General features: G+C 36.7%; 1 protein-coding gene and 1 pseudogene across 1 annotated transcript; one reads left to right on the forward strand and one right to left on the reverse strand.

Annotated features, from left to right (window-relative positions):
* Positions 1-338: 338 nt before the first annotated feature.
* On the reverse strand, positions 339-1,277 carry LOC143655074 (olfactory receptor 4F3/4F16/4F29-like). The gene has a single exon (XM_077126619.1). The coding sequence runs from the start codon at positions 1,275-1,277 to the stop codon at positions 339-341; it is 939 nt and encodes a 312-aa protein (XP_076982734.1).
* Positions 1,278-9,631: 8,354 nt separating this feature from the next.
* LOC143655435 (methylmalonate-semialdehyde/malonate-semialdehyde dehydrogenase [acylating], mitochondrial pseudogene) lies at positions 9,632-12,841 on the forward strand (annotated as a pseudogene).
* Positions 12,842-14,665: the final 1,824 nt, after the last annotated feature.

Here is a 14,665-nt window from a genome sequence, read left to right on the forward strand (position 1 = left end):
CAAAAGAAAAATCATTTAATAAGCTCTGAAGAGGAAACAAAACTGAGACTGGTTATTTTAAGAGCATTACCTTCGGAAATTTGGTTTATAGGGAATCAGAATTCTAAGGAGTTGAAAGAGGCATAGATTTATTATAAACTTTGGTTTGTAAGTACTTTATATGAAACCCCTTCTCTCTTTTCAGAAGTGAATGTCACTCACTCCTAAGTGAATGTCAAAATAGACTATCAGCATGAATAATCAAGTCAGGAGAGGGTACAGGAAAGCTTCTTTCTGACTTTGACCAGCAACAATGACTCCAGTAGTCAAAGAGGAGACTTCAAAAAGCAGTCAGTCACTTAAGAAATCTTTCCATAGCTTAATAGCTGTCTGCATGCTCTCCTCATTGCCACCTTCATTTCTTGATTCCTGAATGTATAAATCATAGGATTCAGGAAAGGAGTGAGAACTGCATCAAAAATGCCCAGAAACTTATCCAGAAGTATGGAAGGAGATGGCCATGTATAAAAGAATATCAAAGGACCAAAAAACAAAACCACTACAGTGATATGAGCTGAAAGTGTGGACAGAGCCTTGGATGAACCAGCTGAAGAGAGTTTCTGAACACTGAGAATGATGACAATATAGGAAATGAGCAATATGAAGAAGGAACCAACAGAGATGAATCCACTATTGGCTGTGACCATAAACTCCAGTTGGTAGGTGTCAGTACAGGCCAGTTTGATTAACCGAGGAAGGTCACAGTAAAAGCTGTCCAACACATTAGGACCACAAAAGGGTAAGTTTACTACAAAAGCCAACTGAACCAAAGAATGAATGAGGCCAACCACCCAGGCAGCTACTAAAAAGAAAATGCACATCCGTGGGCTCATGATGGTCAGATAGTGGAGGGGTTTACAAATGGCCACATATCTGTCAAAGGCCATGGCTATGAGCAGCACCATCTCCACACCACCAATGACATGGATGAAGAAGATTTGAGTGATGCAGCCTCCAAAGGAAATGACTTTGCACTTTCTAAAAATGTCAAAAATCATCTTGGGAGAAGTGACAGAAGAAACACCCAAGTCAATTAGGGAGAGGTTGGCCAACAGAAAGTACATGGGGGAGTGTAAGTGAGGGTCAAAAGTCACTGTGAGCATAATGAGGGTGTTTCCCACCATGCTTGCCACATACAAAATGGAGGAGAACACAAAGATGAGAAACTGGAGTTCCCATGAATTAGTGAGTCCCAGTAATACAAACTCTGACACCATGGAGTGATTCGCTCCATCCATTGATTTTGTTAGCAGGGTTACCTGAAGGAAGTGAAAAAGAAAAAGCATAAATTATGATAATTATATTTGTAAATTAGGAAGACAATGTCAACATTATGAGTCCTATTTCCATTTAAGTGTTACATCTAAACTAATATGCTCATGGCTTCTGAAATTGTGATCACACCAAAAGTTGGTGGCTGTCACGTTCAGCCATTCTCAATCACCAAGTCATCTCTGCATTTAATATCCCTCTTCTTCCCAAGGTAGATGCTGTAATGTTCCTCATGAGATACAAGATGTTCAACTTGGATAAAAGCAACTCAACTGCAAGTCATTCTGATTTTTGGTACAGACTAACATAGCCTGGCCCCAGTCACATAAAATTAATTACTATTGCATCTACTTTCAATCCAAAAAAACTTAATGTCACAGATAGACCTCTCCTCTTTTCCTTCTCACTCCTCATTTTGGGAATACATTCTCTGCAGGGTTTTTTAAATGTTTACCACATCTGCAAAGTCTTGCTTTACATATTATTTCTATTTTTATTATTTTTTATTTTTGTTTTACTATCTCCTATATTTTAAGGAATTTGTTAAAGGTCAAACTCACATGTAGTCTGTGAGCTTCTGAAGGCAGCAATTATGGCTCATTCATCTTTGGAGAACCTGAAGTAGTGTTACTGAAAAGTGAGCCACAGACAGGTTCAATTTCATGAACTGTCTCTCTCCAGTGTGCATCACTGGTACAGAAATCAAATTGTAGCTTTTTGATATTATAGCAACATCTAAATGTTCCTAATTTTGTATTTTACAAAAGCATTGATGTACACTTTTTTAGGAGTAGAAATTAAAGAGAAAATAACCTCAACTTTCACTACTACATAATTTGAGAAGTACTGCCCTAGAGTAATTTGCACATTATCTAAATGTGCAAACTTAAAACTGAGAAAAATATCATGGCACACTGAAAAGCATTTTGTAAGATGCCCTAGGTGATAACTTGTCACTTTATCTTGTAATTATTTACTTTTATTTAGAAAAGAAACATAGTTTGACCACTGACAGGTTGGTCTTAGGTAAGTTACCTAAATTCTTTGAGCCTCAGTTTATCTGTGAAATTGCAATTAGTAAAATTATGAATGTATTTTAATTATATGACATATTTGATATTTGGGAAATGTTAATTTTATTTATCTTTCTTTTGGTTACCCCAAAATAACACTAAAAACATAAGATTAAATTAATGAATGAATAAGAAAATACAGTGGTATTGGCCAAGAGAAAGCATCAAAATTCCATGTCAGAAAGGATATTTCAGTAATGAATTATAATTATCCCCTCCAAAAAGCCATACTTCTTTGTGATAGAAAAGAAAACAGTCTTTTGTAAATTAAATTAATTTTCTCTTTAAAAAGAGCACTGTAGTTCTTAGTTTTGTCTATCACAAATGTAATTCATTGGTTATTACTTTTTAAGTTTTCTAGCCAACTAGAATGCAAGCTCCATAAAATTTGGGACACGATCCATTTTGTTCACTAATTCATCCAAAAACTTTGAATTACTCCAAGTATATAATAGTGACAAATAAGTATTTGCTGAAAGGACAAATTAATGAAATTGTCATTTGATTTGGGTTAGAAACTGGCCAGATGAGAACAGGTGAAGTCAATAGAGTTTAGAAAAAGTGAAAAAGTTGTCTGAAAGGAAGATCAAAAATATTTAAAGGCTAGACTCACTCAGCATAATGTTCTGTAGGTCCATCCATGTTATTACATGCTTCATAAGTTTATTCTGTCTTAAAGCTGCATAATAGTCCATCGTATGTATATACGGAATATGTCATTGGTAACAGAGTCCAGCAGGAGTTAGAAACAGGGTAAGATAATGGGTAATTGGAGCTGAAGGGATACAGACTGCGCAACAGGACTAGATACAAAAACTCAAAAATGGACAGCACAATAATACCTAATTGTAAAGTAATCATGTTAAAACACTGAATGAAGCTGCATCTGAGCTATAGGTTTTTTTTGTCTGTTTGTTTGTTTGTCTTTTTTTCTTTTTCCTTTTCTTTTTTTTACTATTATTATTATTTTTATTTTTTTCTCTATATCAACATTCTATATCTTTTTCTGTTGTTTTGCTAGTTCTTTTCCTAAATCAATGCAAATGTACTAAGAAATGATGATCATGCATCTATGTGATGATGTTAAGAATTACTGATTGCATATGTAGAATGGAATGATTTCTAAATGTTCTGTTAATTTCTTTTTTCTTTAATTAATAAAAATAAATAAATAGGCAATATAAAAAAAAATTTAAAGAACTAAAAGAAAGTGTCCTGAACATAAATATTCAAGACTTAAATCAATGAGATCAACTTTGGACCCTACTGACAAACTAAAGATCCCTAACTCAGGAAAATCTCTAATTGTTATACAATAAGAAACACATATCTGAACATTTTAAGTAATTTAACTAAGACCATAAATTTACTTCATGTTCGAGCTTAGACTAAAAGCCAGATTCACTGACTCCGAAATCAGTACTCTTTCCAAACCCCTCCTTTCCCTGATTTAGCTGTAACTCCATGAAAATTCAGCCTGAACAAAAACATATGGCAGAATCATGACAGAAACTGTTCATGAAAGATGAACCCTTCCAATAGCTGATTATTACCACATATTGGTATACCAGTGACTAGTGCCTCAGTCTACATGATGATTAACCATCTCTGACAACTGTCTGTCAACAAATTAATGTACCTCAGTGTCCTGGGGAACCTGCACTTGTTCAAATGAGTTCCGTAAAATACTCCAACTTGAACAGGTGGTCTTCTGAACGGACACATGGCAAAAATATTGCCAGTTTTATCTGCTCTATTCAACTTTTCTTTTCCCAGAAGGAACTGAGACCCCTGAAGAATCCAGCATGGGCTACCACAAGAAAGTTTCCACTATCCTAACTGTACTCAAGTTCTACCTCCTTCATGAAATCAACTCAAGCAGTTTTCTGTTTCTTGTGTTTCATTTCAACTTCCTAAATAGATCGTGCGGCTATTCTATCTATAATTCTTTTATATCTTCCACGATGCCTCAAAGAGTGCTAGATACATAACAAGACTTAAATAAACAGCCTAGGGACAGTATATTGTCGTTGATCATCCATCTCAATGTGGATACAGTGACTGTGTGATTGTGTTGTGTGGTTCTTCATTTTAATCTCTTAGAGATTTTGCAAATAGCAAGCAATATCTAGTAGAAACTATTTCTATTATTGTGAAAGAAACTGCAGCATATAATGATGTGAGTTTAGGCTTCAGTGTCTTAAAAGCCACATTTCACATCCTGTCACCATAAACTCAGTGACATGAGTAAAATACATTTCAACTCTGGGCCTTTTCATCTATAGGTATAATGGTAATAATTCATGCCATGTAGAACTATTATGACAACATGTGATAATCTTTGTCACCAAATCCACTTAGTTCTTCTTCTGAAATGAATTCTGTCAAGGAAATAATTTATCTGTCCATAAAAAAGGAATAGATAAATATTATTATTGTATATAACACAATGGAATGAATTATTTGAAAGTAATTCAATGGATCAGATTTACATATCTCATCATGGATAAATCTCAAAAATATAAATCAATTGGAAAACATCAAATAAACAAATAAATATAATATATAATTTTTCTACATTTTAAAAACACTAAATATTTAATTATATATTATTTATAAATACATTTATAGTGAAAGTAGAAAAAGTTGAGCAGAAAAGGTACTCAACAACTTCAGAAAAGTCATTTCCTCTGAGGAGGAAGAACAAGGAATCTAGGAAGATGAAAATGACTTAATCATATTCATGTTTTATTAGCAAAACTTAATAAGATCTCATACAAAACTGACAATGATATCTTTTAAATTTGGAAGTTAGTAAGTGGTCGCCAATCATATTTTTGGTACTTTTTAAATGGAAATATGCCACAATTCCTTTTTTTCAATTTAATATATCTGTGATTAAATCACTCTGTTATCAGTGGCAGAGAGTGAAAAACATTCATACAGGCATCACTGCTGTTATATGTTGCTGTATCATGAGATGCAAGCAAGGGAATAAGAGCAGTGAGATATCTGCTCATTTCTCCTCTCGCTGCCCCTGCATTCATCAGCTCTCGCATGCAAAGCCTCATCATGATGCTCTCATTCCAACATTTTTTCTATTCCACAGTTATTCATTAGTTCTCAAAATAGACCTTTTCATAGTGTCAATGCTTTAATGAGTTCTTTTCATTTCCAGATGAATAGCAGTCGCCTAATAGAATCTGGTTCTTTCTATCCTCATTTCTCCTACCCTCTTCCTAGCATCTCATAATACAGCAACACATAACTGTTACCAGTGATGACTATCTGAATGATTCTCATTCCCTGCCACTGGTAACAAAGAGATTTAATCACAGCGTATGCTGAATCCAAAACATTACAAAGCCATTGGCCTTTTTCTAATATCTTTAACATTACTCTACACAGTGCAGTTCCAGTTAAAAATCAATGTCAATTAACGTTTTTCAAATATCAGTATCCTCATTATTCTCTCTTATTACCCAATTCCTGATTCTGGATGCTTTCTATTCTGCATAAAGATAACACTCATGCCTATTACGATGCAATTTATGTCCATAGAAATTCCAAAAACAGAATCTTATCTGACTGAAGTCTACTTTTCCTACTGTTAAATTTACTTCCATACTTCCATTTTACTGGTATAAAGAGAAGAGCATATTCATGGAGTCTGAGATTTGTCTGTGTTCTCTAAAACAAAATGCCATATAAAATATTACCATTGGAGAAAATGAAAATAATTAACAGCTCTACAAGACAGTAACCAAACGATAACTCCAAAGACATGAATTTACAAGGAGCTCATGGGTCAGGGGACTTTGCCCCTAAATACCAGAGCAACCATTGTGTTTACAAGTTCATAATAAGGCACTAGAGAGGAAGAGAGAAAACAGTAGAACATTTTCTGCTTAACATCTTTGTGCCATTTTGATGGCCATTTTTAAAATATTGGTTATTGTCCAAAGGAAGTAATCTCTGAAAATAGATAAATATGAACTCAATATTTCACTCTAATCATCTTGATTATCTCTAGAGAAGCCATTGTGCTTGATTTTTATAAAGTTTAAATGGCAGAAGAAGGTACACAAAAGATTAATTTTTAAGCAATCATATACATTCATAAGTATAGAAGAGGACAAAAATTTAGTAAAACAGTAATTCATTCCAGTGAATAAGACTTAAAACTGAAACATCTATGATTGATGATAAATAAAATTATGCTATACCCATACACTGAAATTCACTGCAATCACTGAAAAGCATTTTCAAACTCTATACAGTTAAAGGAGAACTGTGACAAATTGTTGACTGAAACAGCGGCTAGCTAAACAGCATATGTTGTATGTTGCTGTCACATAAATATATACATACCTGGACAAATTGACAAATAAAGCTTCTTCAATAAGTACTTTAGGATTACTATGCAAGAAAAATATTTTCGTATCTAATCTTTGTATCACTCAAGATCCTGCCGTGTCAAGAGATGGCACACTGAAATTAGGTAATCAAGAGAGGCTTAATAAAAAAGAGAGAATATTCACTCAGCAATATGATAGAACAAAAAGAGGTACAATACACCAGGCTAGGAAGAGCAGAAGCAGACATTACCATTCTTAGGTCTAAAGGGCCAAGGACAGAGTAGACTAAAACCTAGAAATAAAGAGCTTTGTAGTGCAGGCTGCTGTCCAAAACCACAGCCAGTGCCTCTAAGATCCTGCAGAAAAATAATAAATGCAAAGGGCCAGATCTCAGTCACCACCCTCCCTCATTTGTACCTCTTGCTAGAGTTCCATACTGGTTAAACCAACCAGAAAACCCAGGACAAGAAGCCTGTTAGCTCATTCAGGTTAGGTTCCCAAGGCACAAAGAGGGGGGAGCAGAAAGGTTGAGAGTGGTACTGGAGGCACAAATGGAAGCTCTTCCTTTATTCTCTGTATCCACTGTTGTCTTTTATCCAAGGGATGAATAGGGCAAGACATGGTATTCAGGGCAAATAAAATTGGACATCATAGAAGAATAATTAGTTATTATATCATTGCAGAGGAATTTAAACCAAACTGTTAGCTACCACTAGTGCTCCTCATATTAATTAGCTAGGGGGGAAGAGAAGGAAAAAATAATTAGTTTAACACATGGCTGGCTTAATCCTTGATTCTACAGCAGTCATGACACTTATGTTGTTAAGAGAATTTCCCTCATTTCATCTAATCCTCCCTCAGTATTTAGTTTGGGCAGAGTATTCTACATGTTGTGATAACCAAAACTTCTTCATTCTTATAGGACATTAGTCATGAAATTATCCTTTGTTTAATGAATTGCCACTATGTTGCATTAACTGGAAATAATGTGTAAAGGAAGCAGTATAGTAAAAATCTCCTGAGTTCTAATTCTAATACTACTTGTTCAAATGTGCAGCAGGGAGCCAATTTCCCATTGACAGTTGGAATGTTTCACCCCAGCAAACAGTATTGTCTTTAGACCTCAGTGAGACAGACCTCTGCCTTTGTCCACATCTTACAGAGGGCCCGAAGTTGGCCCTTCTTGTATCATGACCTTTACCCTGTAGTGAAGAATTCAAGGGGCCAAGGAGACATGACCTACTGGAGTCTATGCTGTTCATTCCAGACATATTTAGGGTTCACCCAGGAAATTTTTTCCAAATGTCTACAGGTCCACAATCCTGGTTTTGCAGAGTATTCTAGTTTGCTAGCTGCCAGAATGCAATATACCAGAAATGGCATGACTTTTTAAAAGGGGGGATTTAATAAGTTACAAGTTCACAGTTATAAGGCCATGAAAATGTCCCAGTTAAAGCAACTACATACAAATGTCCAATCTAAGGCATCCAGAGAAAGATACCTTGGTTTAAGGAGGCTGATGACATTCACTGTTTCTCTCTCAGCTGGAGAGCACATGGTGAACATGGTGGCATCTGCTGTCTTTCTCTCCAAGCATCACGCTTCATGAAGCTCCCTGGTATGCATTTTCCTTCTTCATCTTCAAAAGTCACTGGCTGGTGGACTCTCTGGTTCATGGTTCCATGGCATTCTCTGTTGTGGCTTTCTCATGGCTGTCATTCTCTGCTCTCTTAGAATCTCTTTTGTAGGATTCCAGTAAACTAATAAAGTCCCAGGTAGAATGGGCGGAGACACATTTCCACCTAATCAAATTTAATACCCACGCTTGATTGAGTCACATCTTCATGGAGATAATCTAATTAAAATTTGTAACATACAGTACTGATCTCATTTATGAAATATCATCTTGTCCCTGTACTGCAATAATCTCTAATAGATTTTTATATGGAGCATGTATATCTTCATTCTCTACGCCTTTTATGAGAAATACAGCTACATACCTCTCCCCAAGACTCCATGCCAATAATTCTGTAATCTTGTTCTTTCTTGAACCTGACCAACCAGCCAAACCATCAGCTTTGCCTACGAATTAGTGTAGATCATAATCTCAGGCCATCTGCTCTTCCAAAGGAAGTTTATACCTAAATGAATTCCTTGAAATACCTCCCTTTAGAAGGTTTTCCCTTCACCACTATCCTCCAGGGTACTGTCTTGTAGGATTTATTGAAGTGGTAATCTGTTTCCAGCTGGTGGCAGCATAACATGAGAATCCATTCATAAGCCAGGCGTATCTTTTCTCCTCCTTTGTGAATTGGTCTTAGATAATTCCTCATGTGAGAAGAGAGTTGGTGAGGAAACAGGAAGAAATGGAAATCTGAGCCACCTGCTCATGCAGGTTACTTTTGCTTTCCTCCTGGACCCATGTATGTGATCTGATGGGATGTAGCACCATATAATAGTTGTTGATTTAGTATATATACTATACCCTGAAAAATGGCACTCCATTCCCAAGATATCATCTTTAAGCTGATGCTTTAGCTACACCTGAAATAAATAGTTCCAATTCTTAATTAAGTTAGCAGCTTCTAAATGGTGCTGTAGGTGATAGGACCAGTAGATCATGTGATCATGCACCCTATTCCAACTCTGCTTTGCCCTAAAGCGAGTCCTCAGTATGACATGAATTTTTCTGGGTGTTCTGACCACCTCCTATTCAACTTGAGGGTGAAGGATGCATCCCACCCTAAATGGTATGAGATAAGTGTACATGTGACACCTACACATATGATATTGGAAGATGTTTATTAGTCACACATACTTACAGCTCAAGGAAAGAGGAAACTTTATGCCATACAAGGCTACTACTGTACAGTTGTACTAGGGAGCAGAATGAAAGAAAGTGGTGTGGGAAGGAAGCTTTGTAATGACGAGAAGGCTGGATGGTCCTTGGTTCCCAAGGGAGGATGTAATTAGTTTCTTTGAATGATTTCATGGGTTGACAGGCTACCAAAGCCCTTTAGGCTGAGTATTGGATGGGGTATAGTAGGTCTGACTGATAAGGAAATTTTCCCACTGGGTAGGAAGCCTTAGCTGGAAAGAGCAGAGGACTACACAGGTAGGACTTTGGGCCTTAAGACACTCAAAGATATGAAAGCACTGCTTTAATAGTGCATCTCAATTTCAAGCTTTACAATATCATGGTGTATCATATTTATTTATTAAATATTCTCTATACCTTAGGAAAATGTTTGTTCAAGAATCATGAAGTTTGGATTGTGATTATCCTGTTGGTGCTTGCTATAAACTCCACATAATATCTCTTTGCAATACCAATTTTTCTAATAATATATGATATGCTAAGGAGAACAGCCCAAGCAGCAGGGCCATTTGCACACAGCCTCCACCTACTGCAAAAAAATCCTTTCCAGATCTAGGCCTCATTCAAATCTGAAAGCCCTTCTCTTCATCCAGTTATGGGTTGGAGCAGTATTCTTCGATATAAAATATTCTTCCCTCAGAAACAGAAAAAGCCATAGTGCATCCTTATTAGTGTTAAGAGGTGAAAAATTCAATAATTTGTCCTTTACTTAGGAGGGATATCCTAGAATGCCCCACACCACTGAATCCCTAAAATTTTAATGATGTCTTACTTTGATGATTCTTCATAGAGTTAATCTTCCACCATCTAGAAAGCATGTGAATTAACAAAATCTCTGGAGCACCTGCCACTTCTTACTCATCTAGTTTGATAAGCATGCTGTCATCAATTTAATGGGCCATTATGAAGTTCTGAGAAACATCAAGATCGCCCAGGTCTCTTAAAACTTTATTTTGGAGTAGAAGAGCAAGGGGGTGGATAACAGACCCAGATTACAGCAGCAGTGATGGCTGCTGAGGACCCATATCCTTCAGATTTCTTCCAAGGCAAACTCCACCTGCTTTCCAGCACCCTCTTTCTCTTCCTCTTCAGTGCCAACTGTAGAACTCTTCATTTATGGGAAAGTAGTTGAATCCAAAAGTCACAAATGGATTGACACCCAAAACACAGAGATCAATGAGGTCATTATTTGGGTCCTCGGGCCACCGAGGCTGAAATGGAGGCAGCTGTTGCTTCCTTCAGACTTGCTTTTCTCCCATAGATAAATACATCAGTATTAGTCTATTAACAGTTCCTGCTCTGCTATCAACATTTCATTAAAGAAAACTTGAAGTTGTCAGGTTAATTATGTTGGAACAGCTAGGGAAGAACCTAGCTGATGCTGAAGGAGTTGTATTTTGAGGCCTTCATGTGGTTGAGCATGCTTATAAGGGAACATTTCTCATGCTGGGAGAAACCAGGCCACCCATTACCAAAGATATGGAACTTTATTCCTATTCTTTGCCACTGATTGTGTGTGTAGACATTGCACCATTCAATTTTCTGGCCACAATCCCCCTTTGGATGCTCCCCATGGACACACTGCATGGAAATTCCTTCCTAATGAAATCATCAGAGTGAGTCCCTGGGGCAATTGTGCTTCTTACTAAGTTGCTTCAGGACTCTGATACTCCAGATAGGATGTGGAACATCATCCATATGCAATCATCTAGATATTAAAGCAAGCAGAATTATGGGATCCAACCAGGCAGGAGAGTACGTTTTTGAGAGAGGGTAATTGTAAAAGAGTTCAAGTCAACATGGGAGCCAAGAACCATGGAGTTGTCTTGCCAGAATGCTGATTAGGAAAACAGCCTGAACCAGCTGATTGGGGCAGCATTTGGAGCAGTTGGTCAGCAGTACATGGTTCTTTCAGCAGAGATTCTCATGGGGGATTCCAAGAAATGGGTTCCAGAACTGATGGAGCTTGTCAAAAACATGAGAGTCAATGCAGAACAGTCTGGTTCTCATTTTGATCCCCTGATAAGCCCCCAGGTGAAAACGCCAAACTGTAATATGGTTGATAGTGGAATAAAGGAGGGAGTGTCCATCAGTCTTGATGCAAGAAAAATTAAAGTCAGAAGCTATGAAAGTGGCCTTTGTTGGAACACCATCATCCCAAATGTCAAGTGAAATATGACCTATTAAAAGGAAGAGATTTTTGGTCTAGTTCTTCTGTTTCTAGAGACAGAAACATTGGATGAAGCCATTAAGATCTTAAATGACAACCCGTATGGAAATGAAACTGCCATCTTCACCACCAACAGAGGTATAGCTCAGAAATATTCCCACCTGGTGAATGTCATACAAGTGGGTGTGAATGTCCCCATTCCAGAATCTTTGCCAATGTTTTCATTCACTGGCTCTCGATCTTCCTTCAGGGGACACACCAATATCTATGAAACAGGGTGTTCTAGTATGCTAGTTGCTGGAATGCAATACACCAGAAATGAAACAGCTTTTAAAAGGGGGAATTTATTAAGTTGCAAGTTTACAATTCTAAGCCTATGAAAATATCCAAATTAAAGCAAAGCTATAGAAGTGTCCAAATTAAGGCACCAACAAGAGGTTACCTTTACCCAAGAAAAGCCAATGAAATTCAGGGTTTCTCTCTCAACTGGAAAGATATATGGTGAACACGGAGACATCTGCGAGCTTTCTCTCCAGGCTTTTTTTTTTTTCATGAAGCTGCTCCTGGAACATTTTCCTTCTTTATCTCCAAAGATCTCTGACTGTGTGGGCTCTCATGGTTCTTATGACTTTCTCCAAAATGCTTCCTCTTTTAAAGGATTCCAGTAAACAAATCAAGACTCACCTGGAATGAGTGGAGTCACATTTCCCTCTAATCAAAGTCTGATACCAATAATTGGGTGAGTTTGAGAGAGAGATTATCTTTGTGGAGATAATCTAATCAAGTTTCAAACCTGCAGTGCTGAATAGGGATTAAAAGAAACAGCTGCTTCCACAAAATGGACAAGGATTAAAACATGGCTTTTCTAGTGCGCACAATAATTTTGAATTGGCAGACAGGGCATCTAATTCTACACTCAGTTAAAGACCATCTCAGTAGAAAGAAGAAAATGCTACTCTTTCTTCACCTGCTAGCCATGCCTACACTGGGCCATCAAAGAAAAGTTTATTCCAGTCTCATCCTGTCATGTATAATCTCCCTTTACTGCTGACCAACTTTACTTGCTAACTTTGCTCAAATAATTAACATTTTCCTTGTTAATACCTGTTATTCAGATCCATTTCAGTACCATTCACCCTAGCAAAGTGATATAGAGAGATTCCTAGTAAAACTTTGAAACCAGATTTTCACTCACTCATCATAATTTTATGTTTGAGGTAAACTATTGTGTTGTGAAATGTTTATTGGAATGAATGCTTATATCTGTGTTTTAAGAGTTCTCTCCTTTTCTGAAGGTGGACAGAGGGGAAGGTTAGTGAACGTAAAGAAGATCTTGCAGTAACCAGAAGAATTCTTGGATCAGGGATAGGATAGACATACTTCACCCTTGATTGGTCCACAAGCACAGCTCCATGTAAGTGCTGATGAGGGAGAGCCCTCTGCCAAGTGTTCCTGAGCCTAATTTATCCCACACTACATAAAAATCATCCATTGCTATTGCTGCCAAAGTTGTGACAACTGCATCTTTCTATTCTGCAGGCTGCCACTTTGTTGTCAAAAAGATTCAAGACTATTTTTCAATTTTCTTATTGTCATCATTCCAGCTTCTAAAATCACCACTTCTCAAGGATTCCTCAGTGTGTATTTTGTGTGTTCCAAGTGTTAAGTTTCAGGTTTTGCTTTAGCAATCATCAGTTTAGTCCTTCAGCCGTTAATTAAGACCTCGAAGATGTAAAGTTTAGGCCAGAAGTCAAAGCAGGTGTCAATCATGCAAGTGGGCAAGACTCTTACCTTTAGCATGTCTATTTGATATAACTTGCCTTGCCTGAATTTTACATGTTCTTTCATCTTGTTCGGATTTCTCATTAGCGATATTTTTTGATGAAAAGGAATCTTTAATTTAGAGTAATTGACAGGGTCCTAAGAAATTCTAAAACAGAAAATACTGAAAAAACATAAGAAGTAGTGTCCAATTCATGAGAGGTCTTGTATGATACATGTTAAATTTCAGCTATACTCCTGCTAGAACCAGAAGTTTGAACAGGAGGGTACCATGATCATATTTGATCTTTAGGTATGCATATCTGAAAGTTTACTGTAGAATGGATTTGAAGATGGGTAAGATTGGGGGCAGGGAGATCATTCAGAAGGCATTTCATTTATCAGTATGAGAAAATATATAGACCTAAGAAAGAAATTGATAATGGAAATGGAGAGGAGGAAATTAAAGTCAGAAATATTGAGGAGACATAGTTGTCCATTGGGAATGTAAGACATGGGTGCCACATAGATTCCTGGATTGGACATCTGGGAGACTTATTACAACATTTCTTAAAGTATTGAGATATAATATAAAATCATGAGTTCATCTATCAGCATTTTAACTTGAGGCATTGAAGGGTTTTCCATTTGTAGACTCAAATACAGTTTTGGACAAAGTTACACTGGAAACCACGTCTACAGTCATAGATATAAAAGTCTTCAAGAAGTAGGAAGAATGTAAGGTAATAATGAGTGTTTGGAATGAAAAAAAAAAGATGTTAAATAGACTCCTGAGTCACATTAACATTTAGGTAAGCAGAAGTAAACCAATTTCTAACTCAGTGAAAGACACATAAAAGGATCAGTCATGCATGTAGTGAAAACTATTAACAGGGTGTTTCTATACAAATATTAAAATTGCATTCAGATGAAATTAACAAATGCCCTACTTAAGGTCTAGTATACAAATTTTAGTTTATTTCTGTCATCTTAAATGATTTCAGGAAGTGAACCTTTTCTGGCAGCAGTTAAGGAATGTAACAAGATCTTTGGAACTTAGGTTTTATTCTATCTGCTGGCATTGTCATAATTAACACATGGGCATTAGAACCCT

This window comes from Tamandua tetradactyla, chromosome 14 (genome assembly GCF_023851605.1).
Source record: "Tamandua tetradactyla isolate mTamTet1 chromosome 14, mTamTet1.pri, whole genome shotgun sequence".
In the NCBI taxonomy this organism is placed as follows: domain Eukaryota; kingdom Metazoa; phylum Chordata; class Mammalia; order Pilosa; family Myrmecophagidae; genus Tamandua; species Tamandua tetradactyla.